Below are 17,496 nucleotides of genomic sequence, written 5' to 3'. Positions count from 1 at the left end.
GAGCCTGGTACACTGAGTGCTCAGAGTGTGGTACACTAAGTGCTAATTTGAGCTCAATGTAAAATGAGGGGAATTTGCACCTCTGGAATGCTATATAGCATGTTGTATTTCTGTCTGATCACACTCAGCAAAGGCTCACCCCAGGTGGCACAACTGGCTCAGAGAGAGATGCTGTTGGCCCGAGCTCTGAAAGTTCCTGAAGCTCTCAGATGCAGCCATGGTCCTCCAGCTCGAGGACAGTCAGTGCTGCCACTTCCTAACTGCACAGCACAAAACCAAACAACACTGCAAGGCTTATGGAAACACAGGTTTGGGCACCCAGCATCAAAAGCTTGCTTGGTGACACACAAAGACTGCGGCAATTTCAGGCATCACTTCAGCAAAGCCGTATCCACGCAGGACACGTGTAAGCCAGTGGACGGAGACTTGGAACAGACCCTCTTCCAGATACCAAGCGGTCCTCTAGAAAGGGCCCTCAGTCCAGAGGATGTGGTTGCTGGTGGCAGCCCGGCTGCTCCCCAGGCCCACGCCCCGGCACCCTCCTCACCTGGGACCAGGAAGAAACGAGCACCAGAATACAGGATTCCCCACCACTCGTCCAAAGACTCTCTTGTACCAATCTTCATGTTTATTCACACATCTGATAAAAATGTTACCACTGAGGGTAAATCATGACAACGACAGAAGTAACTGTACACGATCAAAGTGACTGTGAGAACGGGGCCACCACGCCTGCCAAGCACCTGTGCACACACTCGCCCAGACACAGATACACACACACACACACACACACACACACACACACACACTCGTGACCATAGGTGCCGCATTCAGATGACTGCCTCGACTTCTGTGAGGTCCTGGGGAGCAGAGCACACCCAGCGTAGGTCTGCTCTGCCCTGCACACCGGTAGGATCCGATGCTGGGCGGTTACTCAGTCCTTGGCACGAAACTGAACAGGCAACGGGGCGGGCGGGGCCAGGGGGCCTGAAATTAGTCTCTGTTTAGAATCCCTTTTCAACACAACAGGATAGCAAGCAGGAAAAAAGGGGAAATTCAGCCATTTAAGTTCCAGAAAAGAGGGAAGATTCTGAACTTGATCCCTACTCTCCCAGGAGACTGCGACAGGAGCACAAGCAAAGCCAGTACCACGTGGGTGTGGTCTTCTGCCTTGTGTCGGCTCCAGAGAAAGAACTTTCTAGAGTGACGAGGGGGTCCCGTAAGCCACATTCGCACTGTCACTGTCTGGGCGAGACTTCATCTGTGCGTCCCTAGCTCAGAGAGCTTGAGCCCTCTGCTGAGGAGGGCAAGTCAACCCCTCAGGGAAAGTAGCCCCCAACCAAAACTCTTCTAACGGTGACTAAGGAAAACCCTTCCTCAATTCCTTGCCGACACCAGTATTTTAAAAGTTAACTGGGCTAAGATGTGACACTGTCACCGTCACTGACTCAGAGGCCCCTGTCTGGGAGCTGCAGCTCCAGTGCTCTGGCCAACTGGCTAAGGCTGGGTGGGGGGCAGTGCGGGAACTCGGGTACTCGGTCGGTGAGGTGCACCTCACTGGAGAAACGTCCTTGTACAAACTTCGTGTCCCCAAGGTAAGAGTGAGGTAAGGACAAGGCACTTGGCTTGGCCCTGGCTCTTTCAGACCCCTTCATGCCAGGACTGTTACCAAGAGCACTGCCCGTGGCCCTCTGAGCGTCGAGCCGCCGCCACCCTTCCCTGCAGGAGGCCCTGGTGCCGTGCAGCCGCTGCAGGGTGTGGAATGTCAGTGCAGGACTCCTCAGGGTCAGCAAATGAGCAACCCACGGCCTGAGAAGCAGGAGTGGCATTGGGTGAGCTCAGTGGAATAATGATTTTCAGGGTGGTTAGCCTGAGCACAGGACAAGGCTCCACAGATGCCACCCTCTCCCTGGCAGAGCACAACAGGGCTCCAAATGACACAAGACACCAGTCACCAGATGGCCCTGCACGGGCATCCCAGCAGGCACTTTCCACCACTTCTGGCTCGTCCCCATGCTGCAGTATGAGAAGGGTCCGAGGCAGGGCTGGGCACCCTGTTCCTCTCCTGCCGAGACCCTTCAGGCGTACTCGATGCGAGCTGGGCCACAGCTGCCTTCATTCTTCCGCTCGGAGGCCTGGGCAGTACCTTTGGCCTCGCCGCTCACTTCCAGAGGCTTCGCAGAGATGTAGTCTTTCACTTTGATCTCCATGTTCTTGGCCTTCAGGGTGGCGGTATGCAGCTTCTCCAGGAAATCCGGCATGCCTGTGGGCAGACACCACAAGCTGGTCAGGCTGCTGTCCAGATCGACTGGAGGCTCTGAACAAAGGCCCTACCCCTAGGAACAAGCCTGAATGATAGCCTGCAAGTGACAGATATCTCCAGAAAATCTCCTCCATGCATGGGTTATAAAAACCAAAGTGGGAGAGGAGCAAACGGATGTCCTTAAGAGGTGATACAGGCTCAAAAAAAAGAGGTTATACAGGCTCATGCCAACTCTACTTGATGAATGTAATCATTAGGCACTGCCCTGTATTATCAGGTTTTTAATTTCTAAAAACCACTACGACCTCTAATCCCTTGAAAACAGGAACTGTCACAAGGCCACTTACATCCCAAATTGCTCTTTTTAAAGTGATGGAAACACTACTGACCAGTGACATAGTCAGAACTACTGCCAAGTTAATTTAGACAAAAGTCAAACAGAAGTGTCAAATATTCTCTTCATTCCCCCCAAGTGTAAGACACCAGATGCAGAAAACCAGAAGAAAGATCACAGGAGGACACTTTGTAAGACAACACACTGGGAGGGGAAGGTGAATGACAGCTGTGACAGGCAGCTTTGAGGCGGGCAGCAGCTGCTCCCTGTGACTGCCCCACAGCCACATCTCCAGACTACATGTCACAGCTCTAAACACTACTGGGAACCAAGGGCCTCAGCTATAGCCCAGTCCTTTTGTATTTATTTTTAACTTTAACATCAGGTCTCACTAAATTAATCAGGCTAAGCTCAAACCTGTGATCCTACTGCCTCAGCCTCCCATTCATCCATCCTTCCAGGGATTACAGGCTGGCACCACCACACCCAGCAAGAAGCAATCTGAAAACACTAATGTACATAGTCTCCATCTAAGGCGTTCCAGCAAAGGTTTTTAAAACTCTTCCTCTGGGTACAAGTTACTTCCTGGTACTCTGTAATTCTCATCCCTTCAAGTCCCACCCAGAGACCAGAGTGAATCATGGGGGACAAGAAATTTCCCCAAAAGGACTCTATCGAGGCAAGGACACATGCTCCTGATGTCATTAAGATGAAGAAGAAGTCAGGCATGGTGGCTGGCGCACACCTGCAATCCCAGAGTTCAGGAGACTGAGGCAGGAGGCTCCCTGTGAGTTCAAGGCCAGCCTAAACTACAAGCAAAAACCTGTCTCAAAAAAATATCAAGAAAAACAAGATGTTTGACCCAGGCTTCAGGCCCTATACACACATCTCTACTCACCACTGGAAACCATCCAACTGACACAGTAGCGTGGAAACACAGTCTGGGGATTGTCGCTGTATGTCAACAAGTAGTCAAATCCATTCTGGAGAAGAAAAACAACGAAGGTGAGGGCACAAGATTCCAGCAGCACCACTCACAGCCAGCACCAAGCAACGATCAGGAGGCGACTGCAGGAAGTGCTTTCCCTGTCACCCTGCACAGAGCAGCCTCCCTGCAGGCCAGGGAGACCACTGTGCAAAGGCCACTTGGCCAGGCTGGCTCTGGCCCACTTGGCTGGCCATGCTCCCAGGCAACAGTGAAGTGGCAGGGGCTCCTATTCACCACAGGCTTTCCCACTGGGGACCTGGAATGTCAGCAGCCACTCAGGTGAGGGGGCAATGTGACCACCTCCCACGAAAACCTTCTGGTGCTGAGTTCACCAGGCCTTCCTGCCAGAAACATCACGCACGCACCTCACTGCCACGCACGGCAGGCCTATGTAGGTCCTTCAGGTTCTTCCAGACTAGTTCCACTGTGTGTTGCCCACACCACGGTTATAAAGCCCCACAGAGTCCTGTGAGTCCTTCCAGAAGATCTGCACAGCTGCAAGTACCCTGGGGGCCTGCCACGTACAGCTCCAGTGTTCCAGCTGACAGACCTGAACCTGTACCACTCCTTCTCTTTGTAAGAACAGTACAGCACCACACGCCAGGAATGGCCTCAACCTGTAGCTATCCTGGAATCCTGCAGGCACAACAACCCGTTTTACAGATGAGCTGCAACACAAAGCCTGAGTAACTTGGCGCAGTGTCGGCCACAAACGCACCGAGGGCACTGTGAAGCCCATGCCATCTCCAGCCTCTCAGCTCAACCTCCACCGTGTGACACAGCAAAGGTCACAGACAGAACGAGAGTCCCTGTGTGCTAACCCTAAGGGATGTCGGAAGCACTGGGCCCACCACTTTCACACACGTGCATTTTTACAGCAGACTGCAGCTGGCAGAGCTCCAGCTTTCGACTCCGGCTTTCACACCAAAGTCCATTTTCTCCCCCTTGCAAGGTGTACTGCTGAAAACTTTATTCATTTACTTAACACATGTGTGGTTGTCCGCTATGCACCCAGCATTGTGCTGGGTGTGGTGAGGTCACAAACGTGCTCAGTCCCTGTCCATGTCACTAGGATGAAAGGTCCCTGCCAGACACAGCCGCACTGGAAGTGTACAGAGGGGAGGGAAACCTGCTGACAGGGGAGCAGTATGCCCCCCCAAAAGGCTGCTTAGAGGAAGCAGTGAGTTACCTAAAGACTACATTATTTGACGAAAGCAATGGTTACTGCAGGAAGCAGGAAGGAACTGGGTGGAAGAAACAGACTCACTGTAAACGACTCTGAGCACTCTTCATTTACAGATTTAACTTGGGAAATGAATATTTTCCATAATTTAAAAAGCGATGCCTAAAACGCCAAAGTAAATGGAGAATAAACACTATATGGGACACAGGTGGATAGAAAGAGTAATTTCCAACCCTGCAGCACAGCTGACAATAATTAACTGTATATTTCAAAATAGTTAAGAGACTTTCAACATTCCCAACACAAAGAAACCACATGTCTGAGGGGGCAGATGTGCCCATTACCCTGACAGGAGCATTTCACATTGTACACATGTTCCGAAACATCACGCTATATACCGCAAGTATGAGTAATTACTATCATTATGAGTCTATTAAAAAGAAAAAAGAAAACCAAAAGAAAATAAACAAGGGGCTAGGGATGCGGCTCAGTAGGAGAGTGCTTAGCATGTATGAAGCCCCGGGTTGCATCTCCAATACTGCAAAAAAATAAAAAGTAAACACAAAACTCGTTACTTAGTTCTACCTTCTGAAAAAGCCTAAAAAAGAATAACCTAATAGCTATAAATAACAGCAGCAAAACTGGTCATTTTCCACTTAAAGGAACCAGGACTCCTTATGCTGTTGCTTTCCAGTTCAGAGCTGAAACTATGCAGTAAGATCTTGAAACATCTTGTAATACCAGAAAGGAGGAGGTCGCCCACTCTGTCAGGATGGCAGACTCCCACTGGCCAGAAAAGCCTCCTCTGCCAAGTAGCTGCCCCAGAACGCTGAGCCTGAGCTTTCCAGGGTACTTCCGAAACAAAAACTTACCTTTGAGAATACCTCACTGAATGAACCAACTCATTTATAAACTAGTAAGCAAAGGCAACAAGCTGAGCATTTCTCCTGTTTCTCTTCCTACAGAACTAATGGAAACCAGCTAGTTGGCAGGGAACATTTCCTCTAACACATTTCACCTAGTATTAGGAACACCATCACTAAAAAAATGTATAGGAAAAAAAAAGGAACACCCACAGAAGCAGCTCCCGCTGGACACTGGCACAGCTGTGTGCTGGGTGCTCACTGCAGTGTGAGAGTGCCCTGTAGCACAGTACGCCCAGGGACCTACTGCATGAGTGTGTGTTTAACTTTTTTATGCTTCACATGGTGTGCTTGTCACAGGTATGTAAGACTGTCAGACTTCCAAACAAATCTGACTTACGAGTATTCTCCAGAAACAGAGTTCATTTGTCAGTCGGAACATATTGGAAAGAAGAAATTACAAAATCAACTTAGTAATTCCTAATGAAATAATCAAATAGCTTCGACATTCACAAAGAGCCAACCAGACATTATCTGCCTCAGAATGAAGTGATCCCATCTAAACCAACCAACCAATCTGAAGCTCTTCCACCCTCTAATCAATCTACCCACCAATATTCAAGAAGGGGACAGAAAATCATATTAAGGGACACTGCAGACTGTGAGGGCACAATCAGCAAAGTCCAGGACAAAGGGGCCTATTTCTCAACAAACAACTGCAAAGCTATTCGAAGACTGCGTGAACAAGTTTCAGCATCTGCATCATATTCACATCCTGATTCAAATAAAACAGTAACAAAAAAATTCAGTCTGACTAGATCCATCGCTCCCTTGCTCTCCACGTGACTCAATTTCCCCTTCAAAGTAACCAGTCTTCAAAGCAGCCTTGTGTCTTTATCTCCTAAAGCAAGCGTCTTTCAAACATTTTTAACCACTCCCCACTGTAAATAATCTTTATTACATTGCAAACTCCCCCCCCTGCATGCTCATATGTAATCAACGATAGTTTCACAAGGTATGATTACTATTCTCTTTCTCATTAATTATGCCTCCCTCTAACAGGTATCACTGTGACTTGAAAAATACTGTTCTAAAAACAGCACACAAATAAACACAAAAATCATCCAGTTTTTAAAAAAAGTCAAACATTATGTCTTCTGCGGTCAACCTCATCCCCTGCCACAATCCTACTTCAGGCAGATAAAACACTCTGATGAAGAGAACTACAAAGAACACAATCCACACAGCTAAAAAACCAACAAAAACAACAGGAGAAACAAAGCCATTGTGATAGTGAAGCAGAGCTACTGCTGGCAGCCACTGGCAGGATTCGTGCACTCAGCAGAGATCTGGTTTAGAAGCAAACACCCCACTAAGTGGAAACAAGGTTTCTTTCCTAAGATAAGTCAGAATTTTAATGTCTAATCCTCCCACTGTACAGACAAGGAAGCAGAAATATAGAGAGGATTCCAGTGCTTTGCCCACTGCAATGAGACACTGGTAGGGGGCACTCCTGCTAGCTCCTGGAGGATGCCCAGATGGAAGCCACAAGGTCAGCAGCACCACCTCCTCCCACTCGCAGCCGTGGTGACCATGGCTCTTCACTACCCACCCCGCCCCTCTTCCAGCTACATCCCTCGCTCCACAGCAGGGCCCACGCGCACGCCCTACAGCAGCAGCCTGAGCCTCCACCCAAGGCATACCCGGCACCTCCCAAGCAAGATACAGGCTGGGTCCCTGCAATGTCCCAACAACTCCAGGGCTCCTGCCACAACCAGCTCAACGGCCCCATTAGATAAAAGGCTTTGAGAAATCGACACTTCCATGACTCACTGCCTCTTGCGTGGAGGAGTAAACTCACCTCGTCAAATGACTTGTGGGGACGGATGACCATTTGGGATTCATACGATCTGACCCTGACGAATTCCGGAGACTCTGGCACGCTAGGGTGCTCCACAGCACTGGAAGGAGGAAAGGTGAAGCCAAGTTCAGTAAGATCTATGCAGAAGGCAGGTGAGTTAAGGGTGACAACAGGGCCTATGATGCTCACCCTACTTTTAAAATAAATGAAACATGCCAGGCATGGTGGTACACGCTTGTAATCCCAGCACTAAGGAGGCTGAGGCAGGAGGATCGTTACAAGTTCAAGACCAGCCTGGACTACAAAGTCCAAAGCTCAAGGCCAGCCTGAGCTGCTTAGCGAGACCCTGTCTCAATAAATAAATAAATAGATAGATAGACAGATAGATAGATAAATAAATAAATAAGAAAGAAAGAAACACAAGCGTCACTAAGTTCTGAGCATCAAGTGAGTCCCTTGGCTACTGGTAACATGCAGCTCACTAGGTCGTATGTCAAAGATGACTTCCCTTTTAAGTTACCAACATTAAGAAACCAAAGGAAAATTTTAATTAAATGTTTATATGTCTAAGAATTCTGGGAGACTGAGGCAAGACGATCACAAGTTTAAGCCCAGCCTGGACAACTTAGCAAGAGATTGTCTCTAAATCAAAATAATAATAATAATAATAACAACAACAACAACAAAAAGGGTGGGGATGTAGCTCTGTGTGAAAGCCTGGGGTCAACCCTGAGTACCCCAAGCAGATAAAATCTGCCCACAGGCCTCCACCTTCCTGGGCCGTTCTGCTTACAGCTGGGATGGGTGGTGCCCAGGTGCTGGGAACCCCACTCGGGTAAGGGTCTAGGTAAGGACACCGCAGCCACACTTACCGTGACACCAGCACCATCACGTTGTTCTCCTGATCCACACTGTATCGCCGCACGTACACATAATCCCGAGAGTACATCGGGTACTGAAGGAACGAAGGGCAGGATCAGTGCTCTGCACCCAAGGGCTCAAGGGAAGCAAACCCAGATGGAGAACTACTCACAGGAAAATGGGTCACCCAGTGAAGGACCTCAGAGCCACTCACTGCATCCCTCTCGATCACCTCCAGCTTGATCACCAGTGCGTCCCATTTTTTTCTATACTCCGTGTCCAGCTGTGGAGGAGAAGACCATAAAGACCAAGAAGTGCAGAACGCTGCTCTAGACACTTGGACTTCTGACTTCCTACGGGAAACACTGATCGGACCCAAGGCTGCCCTCTGTGAGTGACAGGACTGTATTTATTCCAGCCAACTCTTTAAATCCTTTCAGCCACTGAAATGGACTCTTAAAAAGAAAATGGAGGGGCTGGGGGTTTAGCTCAGCGGCATAAGCACCTGCCTTGCAAGCAGGCAGTCGTAAGTTCGATCCCCGGTACCGATAAAAATGAAAGAGACCAAAAAAAAAAAAAAAAGAAAAAAGAAAATGAAAGCCAGATGTGGTGATACACCCCTGAAATCCCAGCACCAGGGAAGCTGAGGCAGGAGGATCCCCACAGGTTCAAAACCAGCCCAGGCTACATAATGAGTTCAAGGGCAGCCTAAACTATAGACTAAGACCCTGTCTCACCAAACAACAATAATAAAAGGCAAACCAAAGAAAAATAGACACATCCGGGGAAGACATCACTTGATGATACAAATTCACTATTATTCTAAACACCTTAAACAGACAAAACAAATCCCAAAGTATGAGAAGACGTTTTGCAAAGAAATGCAGGAAGCAGACTGAATTTCTGATACCACCAGTAATCAAGGAATTTCAAAGAGACATACCCTATACATCCCAATCAACAAAATACAACGCAGACGGACACAATTTGGTGCTCAGGTAAAGGGACACTTCACGCCACAGACAATGCCACACACAACAGACCAGTCACTAGAAGTCGGGCAAAGCAAACACTAGAAAAGAAGATTTCTGGGTGTTCCCACCTGCCCTGCTCACTGCTGTGCATGTGTTCCTAACCTCAAGGACAACAGCCCTTGAACAGATTACTCTTCATCTTCACTTAGTAAATATCTTCTCAGGGAAATGCTTCAGATTAAAAAGAGCTCAAGGGCAGTAATTAAATATAACCCAGTCTGCGTCTGTGCGGATCAGGAAAATGCTATGACTTTATTCAGTAAAACTGGGACACAAACAAGGCCGCATTAAATCACAGTCTCAGTCACTGTGTCACTGCCTTTAACAACAGCACCACAGCAACCCAAGGCAGAAATCAGGCCTAGTGTCAGCAAATATACAGTGAAAGACAGGAATAAATGACCGAGACATATGGACCTTACCTTCAAACTGTACAAAAAAAAAAAAAAAAAAACAAAGCCTGATAAAAATATTAAAGCATTCAAATCCACCCATCTTCCCAACAGTTGGGGATTTTGAGTAGGGATGGCTAAAATCAGTCTCATCCCCGTGGGAAAGGTAAAGAAATTGTAAGCCCATGTCTATCCACAGAGTTCAATTCCAGCAACACACACACACAAAAACTGACACTCCTATCCTGTTTACATAAATGTTGTGTGGACAGTGGTTAACAGGCTTGCTGGGAAGCTTCGAATCTGGACAGAAACTCACCTGAACATTGAAAAACTGCCGAGGTGTCACATCTGTGTAGGTTCCAAACACTGGAATGACAAGAAAAAATAAGGGACGCTTGCCACACCCTGCGCCTCATCCTTCCCACCACCTGGCTGCACTGTGGCTCATGAGCGGGGCGGATGACCAAGGCCAGGTACAGAAGCCAGAAGCCAGACCAGGCAAGGACAAAGACAGCTGCAGTGAGGAGCAGCTGAGAAGCAGGTCATCTGCAAGGGGACGCAACAACAACATAAGCATGGTAGTTTCCAAGAAGCCACCCAAGCGGCGTAGAAGGCACCAAGGTGGTGGCCACTCACCTCTATACTGGTACAGGTGGGTGCCCACGATGGGGCGCCGCCACAGCTTGAAGTGCCTCTTGTCCATAACCATCTCCCACTGCTGCGCTCCGTCCTCCGAGCCTTCGGGCCCTTCTATCTGGGATTTCGGTTCTGGAGTGTGGTGCTCAACTCCAGAGCTCTGAAATATACTTGACACTTCCTCCAGCCTTTTCATCTCATTAATGGACCTGGAAAGGACAAACAGAGGCACGGTAGAGATGGCTGGCGGGCCCTGTGCCCCCAAGGGCCCACGCAAGCCCTGCAGAGGGGTGGCATGGGTGTGCCACAGCGCAGTGTGGTGGCCGGAAGCAGCTCCCGGGCTAAAATCTCAGCCTAGCGCTCACGTAAGGGCGCGTGAGCAGGCTTCTGTGCCCACCGTTTCCGGGCACACAGCCCTCGAGTGAACCGCCACAGCTATGACTGTGAAATGCCACTGGGAATCTTTTGCCCATTTCTGTGAGTTTTCCTCTTTCTATATTGCTTAGGGTACTTATTTGTTTTTCCTCCTTTCCAAACTGAGATATCACTGTCATCATTCCCTGGAAGGAACCTGTGCCCATCCTTTGTCATTCCCAAGGCCTGCCTCCCTGCCAGCCCTGGAAACCACAAGGCTGACCACTGCTTGTTTTCTATGCACTTGCTGATTCTGGACACTTCATGAATGGAATCATAATACGTGACTACAGGTGACTTCCTTTGCTGGAAATACTTCCACTGATGCAGTTTATGTTTTTTGTAGCTGAACAGCATTCCATCGTACGGACATGTCACCTTTGGTTTACTGGGTCAAGGACATCGGGTTGTTCCCACTCAGAGCTACTGTGAATAATACCGCTGAGAACATTTGGGCACAGGTCTCTTGCACAGACATGTTTTCGGCTCTCCTGCATAGATTCATTTTTCAGACTGAATTTGCTAGGTCACGGTACCCTATGTTTAACTCCCTAAGGAACTGCCAAACCATCTCACACAGCAGCTGCACCACTTTATATTCACACCAGATCCCAAAGACTCGTATCCCAGCCAGCATCTGTTATTGCCCATCTTTCTGCGTCCCAGTGGGTGTGATGTGAGATCCCATGAGGTCTGCTCTGCTGATGACTAATGACACTGAGTATCTCTGCATGTGCGCAGGGGCCTTTTGTGAAACTTCTTTGGAGACATGTCTGTGGGAATCCTCTGCCCCATCATACATCAGGTCATTAGTCTTTCTATTGACTTTTAACAGTTCTTTGTACAATATTCTAGAAGTTAATCCCTTGGCAGACACATGAATTATAAATATCTGCTTTTATTCTATGAGTTGTTTTTTCACTTTCGTGGTACTGTACCTTGCTGCCTAAATTTTTTTGGTTTTGAGGGGTTTTTTGAGCCTAAATCTCTCTATGCCATTCAGCCTGGCATTCTAACTCATTATCCTGCCTCAGCCTCCTGAATGCTGGGATTACAGACATGTTCTACTGAGGTAAAGGATTTTTTGTTATATTTTTGTTTGCCAAACTGGGAACCGAACCCAAGGCCTGTGTACTCAGCTACATCCCCAGGCCTTTTTTAATTTTTATTTTGAGACAGGATCCAAATCACTAAATTGCTGGAGCTGGCTTGAATTTGCAGTCCTGCCTCAGCCTCCCAGAGTGCAAGGGTTACAGGTGTGCACACCTTGCTCACTAGGGTTTCAACTTCTGCACACTTAGTACACCAGAGCACAAGTACTATCATACACATCATGCAGGAGGGACAAGTCACACTTCTTTTAGTCTAACCTGCCAAATCTTGTCTGGCCAGGACAGATATCTAAACAGTCATAACCTTTTCTTTCTTTCCTCTCTGTGGTACTGGGGTGTGAACCCAGTGGGGCTTCAGCATTGATTCAAGGCTGGGCACCAATTCTGGACCTCCTGCCTCAGCTCTCAGTCTAGGATTAAGGGGTGCACCACCACTCACAGCCTAAATCTCCCTATCTAAGGAACTTAAACTAACTGAAGAGAGAGAGCATAAGGACAAGAGATTACTCCCCAAATAGTAACAAAATCAGATTAGTGATTTTATCTGATCCCCAGCAAAGGGATCAGATAAAGACAGTCTGAACTTCTGAAAATCACTTCAATGTTTGAAAGGCAGGGCCGAAGGCATACAATAAAAACAAAATAATTACACCAGTGTCCGATTAGGCTTGGGGCCCTGCCCACAGCACTGAGTGGGATGCAAGGTCCCAAAAACTCATCAAACAAGACAACCCTTCAGTAAGGAACTCAGAACAACTGCCCTACCTCCCACAACCCCCTCCTCAAATTCCAAAGCTAGCAATTTTCAGGTACTACTGATTTGATTTGGAATGTTTTTTGAAATAACAAACACCAATTAGTTCATGGTAGTTCTGGGGTAACACTTAAGGTAAAACAATGAAGATAGTTAAAAATCATGATCAAAGGCTGATAGGTAAAATAAGTAAAATAAAATAGGTAAAATAAGTGCAGCAACAGTGGATTCTCCAAAAAAGTTCCTTTAACCCAAAACGACTTAACATCGAGTATTCATCTAGTAAAATGACACACGGAAGTTCAATATACTCAAAAGCCTCTAAAATACAAAAATGGGAAAATGGCCAATTTTCCTTGTTAAGTTTTAGTGGCACTGTTTATTCAAGTTTCTAAAACAATGAATCGAAACTGAAATAGGATGGAGGAAGTAAATAAAATATACTCCCAAAGACTTTCAGATTTCTTAACATCTTTCCTCTTTTTGTTCCTATACTTATTTTTAACTGTTCTGAAGTGGAAAAAAAAAAAAACTACTGAATTTTTCCATAACATTTGGCGTGGGCTCACAAAATGTACCAAAAACAGTGATTGTTTAATTGCAGGCAACAGGTTGAGAATACTAGCACAAGCACTGAAACATCTGTTCTTTTTAAAAAAGAAAAAAGAAACGTCTGGGGTGTGGAGTTTTTTTGTTTTTGTTTTTTTGGTGGTACGGAGAATTTTATGTGGGTGTGGCACTAAATTACCATTCCCAAGCCCTTTTTCCATCTTTCTTTCTTTCTTTCTTTTTTTTGGAGACATGATCTTGCTAAATTGCACAAGCAAAACCACTGAGAATTCTCCTACCTCAGCCTCTAAGCAAAAGATCTCATTTGTGCATCTGGACTCAACTGCAAATCAAAACCACTATGAATGGGTTTACTTTGCTCAAATAAAATTAAAATTATTTAAATCTAACAAATCTGATCTGTTAAGACCTTCTTAAACACACTAGGCATGATGGTACACACCTATCATCCCAGCTTTTGGGAGGTGGAAGCAGAAAGATTAACGCCAGCCTGGACTACAGAGTTCAAGGCCAGCCTGAATGGCATAGTGAATCTCTTTCTCATTTAAAAAAAAAAAAAATTCTTTAGCACAAAAGTCAAGAAAGATTATGCTGTTTCATTTGTGATAGAAACTAAAATAATCTAAGAAAGTCACATGCCATTTTAAAGTTCACATTCTAAAAGGTACCTTTCATGCTGCGAACCTGTTTAACCAAGACAGCAACATCAGGATCAGGGCAAGTTGGTACAGAAGCACCACGCAGGTGAGCCACAAGCTGTGATTTAGGGACCTGGGACAATCAGGATCTTTGTCCATTAACAACGAGAGAAATGTGCTTAACCTGAGAGACAGCTGGGCTTCATCTTGGACACTACTCAAAATTACCTCATAACATAAACAAACTCAAGACTTAGCTCTTTCTACCCTAGCTGTAACACAACCTCTCCCGCAGTGCTTCTCTATAGCAAAAAGAATAAACATCAAGAAAAAAAAATCATAATATTTTATTCCATAAAATATAAATGTAAACTGGGCGTGGTGACACACACCTATAATCCCAGCACTCAAGAGGCTGAGGCAGAAAGATCACAGTGAGCTGAAGGCCAGCCTGGACTACATGGGGAAACTGTCTCTAAACAATGACCCAAAGAACCACTGTACGACCAAGATGTAGCTGTTAAACAGCAAATTTGCCTTCTTATCACGAGAACAAACATTTTAAGAGAAACATCTCCAAGATGGAAAACTTGATCATATCTCAAATATATGAAAAGTTGAGTTTAAGCATGAACCTGACAAAGTGTTAAACAAGGGGCTTCACTATCATAACCCCAAGATGTCATCAAAAGATCACCAGAAAAGTCTGTTGGCTAGGGCTGTTATCCCTGTGGCAAGATCACAGAGTTCAATTCCCAGTACTCCGCCAACCACATGAGACTAGACTTTTCATTAAACTCTGAAGTTTCGAAGCTGGGTAACACTGAATAACTTCTCCGTGTATAAGCTGGATTAAACCAAAAGTATTTTAACTGCTCCCACATTTTGGAGACACCCACGAGAGAGCAAAACAAAGTAATTATCTGGCTTCATCATCAACTGGTCCCATCTCTGCCATAACCGCGAGTGCCTACTAAATCCAATGCTTATTACATTTACTTCCCATCCAGCTCCCACAAATGGGAGAACTGCTAAAAAGGGACTTTAGCCATATTATCCACATAAATGTATGAAGTAAGCCTAAGAGTGCTATCTACCACATACACCCCAACATGATTCAAATCCTACTCTTCTAAAACTCCTCTTTTGCACCCAGAGTGCTTATCTTTTTCCTTAAGCAAACCCAACTGAAGATTTCTTTCACCTGCACCACTATGTGAAGCCACGGCCTCCACGCTGAGCTCAGCCTCAGCCCTTTTTATTTTAAGACAGGGCCTCCCAAGTTACTAAATCCCCAGGCAGGCTCAAAAGTGTAGTCCTCCTGTGTCAAATCACCTAGACTGCTAGGATTACAGGCCTGTGCTACCACACCCAGCTTGGCAATTTCCTAAAGTTTCCTCCCATTCTTTTATTTCTTCCAAGAGACTGATTAGCACAAATGTCAAAGTCACAGAAGACTGTTAATACCTAAACTCTTTTGGAGAATAAGGTTGTTTCTGGTTATGATTTTAAATTACATTTTAAAAAGCATTCTTTCCTGAGAGGAAAAGAATTCCCAGAGGAATCTTGTGTGTGTGTGTGTGTGTGTGTGTGTGTGTGTACACGCAAGCATGTTTGCAAGAGCAAGTGTGGTACTGGGGACTGAACCTAGGGGTATGCTACCACTGAACTACATCCCTAGTCCTTTATATTTATTTTGAGACATGGATGCACAACTGTCCACAGCTCCTAGTTCTTAAGATAGACTTGCATTTCCCACAATTCATAGTGTTACACAAATAGCTGCCTGACATCTGAGTGTTACACATCCCAAACAGGCCATGGTAGTAACTTGGTGGATTACTATTCTGGAGTTAATCAAAAATGTGGAAGAACAGGGTGTCTCCCTGTTGAAGAACTATAAACAACAACTCCTCTGTGGGATCTATTGGGGGAGGGGTTGTTCCTGAAATCATAGTTTTTAGAATTTAGAGGCAGAATGCTGGGGGGCGAGGGCAGAGGGCAGAGCTGTGCAGCTTAAGAACATTTGTTTAAAAAAAAAAAAAATAGAGCAGGGCCCTAAGGTGCACACCTGTAATGCCAGCTACTCGTTAGGCTGAAGCAGGATAGCAAGTTTGAGGCCTGCCTGGGTAACAGCGAGATTATCTCAAAATGGAAAAACTAAAAGGGCTAGTTCAGAGATACAACACTTGCCTAGCATGTGCAAGGCTGTGGACTCAATCCCCAGAATTGTAATAATAATACCAGTGATAACAGAAAGTAGAGACATTGTAAAGCAAATCCTAAAGCAAAGTTTCTCTATGAAGTACCGAAAAATGATGAAGCCTCAAGACTCAGCGACAGATTAACAGGTCTAACGAACTATACCTTACTGGGTTTTTCCACAGAAGTTTTAATGACAGCAGTGATACAAACTCTAATAGCACAGTATTCTCAAAGCTCTAAAACAGCAAAAATCCAACCTAACTTTACAGGTTACAAGGAAATAGGCTACCGGTTTGTGCAAGCAGGGCAAAAATCCCTTCCAGCCTCTTAATTCTGCCAACACGCCAAGTCACAATAACAGGGAGCTCTCCGGGCATTTCTCACAACGCCCAAGTCCCATCTGGATGGCAGTTATTTTGCAAATGGCAGAACGACACCTTCAGATCGAGTTTCAAATGCGTTTTGAACGTGTTTTTTTGGGTGTGTTAAGGTGAAAATAAAAAAAACAAAAATAAAAATTGAGCGAGCTCTGGCTCCATACCTAAAACATCTAATGTATGTTTTGCAATGCTGTTTTCTTTAACATCATGCTTGCTACCCATTTGAAGTCTCCCTCCTGGATTAACCTACACTCGCAGTTATTTTCAACATGACAAAAGCAATGAACACAGAAAAGGAATACCGCAGATGGTTAAAACGGCATCCACCTACTGCCGCCCCACCGCGTCAGCAGGGGATATCGGGCAACCACAGGGCGGACCCCAAGTTCCCAGCGTCCCCCACTCGCGGCGCAGCAAGACTCACCTCTGCAACTCCTCTTCCTGGATCCGCTCCTCGTCCCACACGAAAACGCCAGCGAGCGCCGCCATCAAGGCAGAGGCATGGCCCGGGCGGCCGCGCAGCCTACGCCACAGGCGTCCGAGCAGGACGCAGCGCGAGTTCTCAGAGTAGAGGCGGCCGTAGAGCTGCGCGATCTGCTGCGCGCGCCGCACGCGCAGCCCCGTCACGAAGCGACACTGATTGGCCAGCAGGCGCAGCAGGCCCCCGCCCCGCGCCCTCGCCAGCCAGGCGGCCAGAGGCCTTCGTGGGAACATGCTGCCGCCGCTGCACACCCCCGGGCTACAGGAGGAAGGTCCAGCGCCGGCCGAGGAGGCCCTAACAGGACGCCCCCGAGTCCGTCTCACGGAGCCACGGGCAAGCCCCGAACCTCATGTCTCTTCGCGGCGACCGCTGAGGAAGTCTCCGTTTGCGAGCTGCTCCGATGCACCAGGCCCTAGCGGGCTCGGCCTCGTGGCTCCTCCGTACAGCTAGCCGATGCCAGGGGTCCTGTGGTACCTAGCTCGCTAGAAGCCACCGGGAGGGCGACCCCGGCCCGGCTGCAGAAA

General features: G+C 47.0%; 1 protein-coding gene across 1 annotated transcript; it reads right to left on the bottom strand.

Moving 5' to 3' along the window:
• Window positions 1–610: 610 nt before the first annotated feature.
• Window positions 611–17,205, bottom strand: Stard7 (StAR related lipid transfer domain containing 7). Its single transcript, XM_003471507.5, has 8 exons — window positions 16,916–17,205; window positions 10,419–10,627; window positions 10,099–10,148; window positions 8,526–8,636; window positions 8,365–8,447; window positions 7,493–7,592; window positions 3,496–3,580; window positions 611–2,263 (listed from the first exon to the last, which is right to left on the bottom strand). The coding sequence occupies exons 1-8, from the start codon at window positions 17,203–17,205 to the stop codon at window positions 2,079–2,081; spliced, it is 1,113 nt and encodes a 370-aa protein (XP_003471555.2). The 3' UTR covers window positions 611–2,078.
• Window positions 17,206–17,496: the final 291 nt, after the last annotated feature.

Source organism: Cavia porcellus, unplaced genomic scaffold (genome assembly GCF_034190915.1).
Source record: "Cavia porcellus strain 051 isolate PalLab524CR breed Dunkin Hartley unplaced genomic scaffold, mCavPor4.1 scaffold_18, whole genome shotgun sequence".
Classification (NCBI taxonomy): Eukaryota; Metazoa; Chordata; class Mammalia; order Rodentia; family Caviidae; genus Cavia; species Cavia porcellus.
The sequence above is the reverse complement of the archived record's forward strand: the minus strand, read 5'-3'. Positions and strand labels throughout refer to the sequence as shown.

Coding starts and splice junctions, on each gene's coding strand:
- Stard7 (XM_003471507.5), bottom strand. CDS start 17,205: ATGTTCCCACGAAGGCCTCTGGCCGCCTGGCTGGCGAGGGCGCGGGGC. Junction 10,149..10,418: donor CCACCTGTACCAGTATAGAG/GTGAGTGGCCAC, acceptor TTGTCATTCCAG/TGTTTGGAACCTACACAGAT. Junction 2,264..3,495: donor CAGTTGGATGGTTTCCAGTG/GTGAGTAGAGAT, acceptor GTCTGCCCACAG/GCATGCCGGATTTCCTGGAG.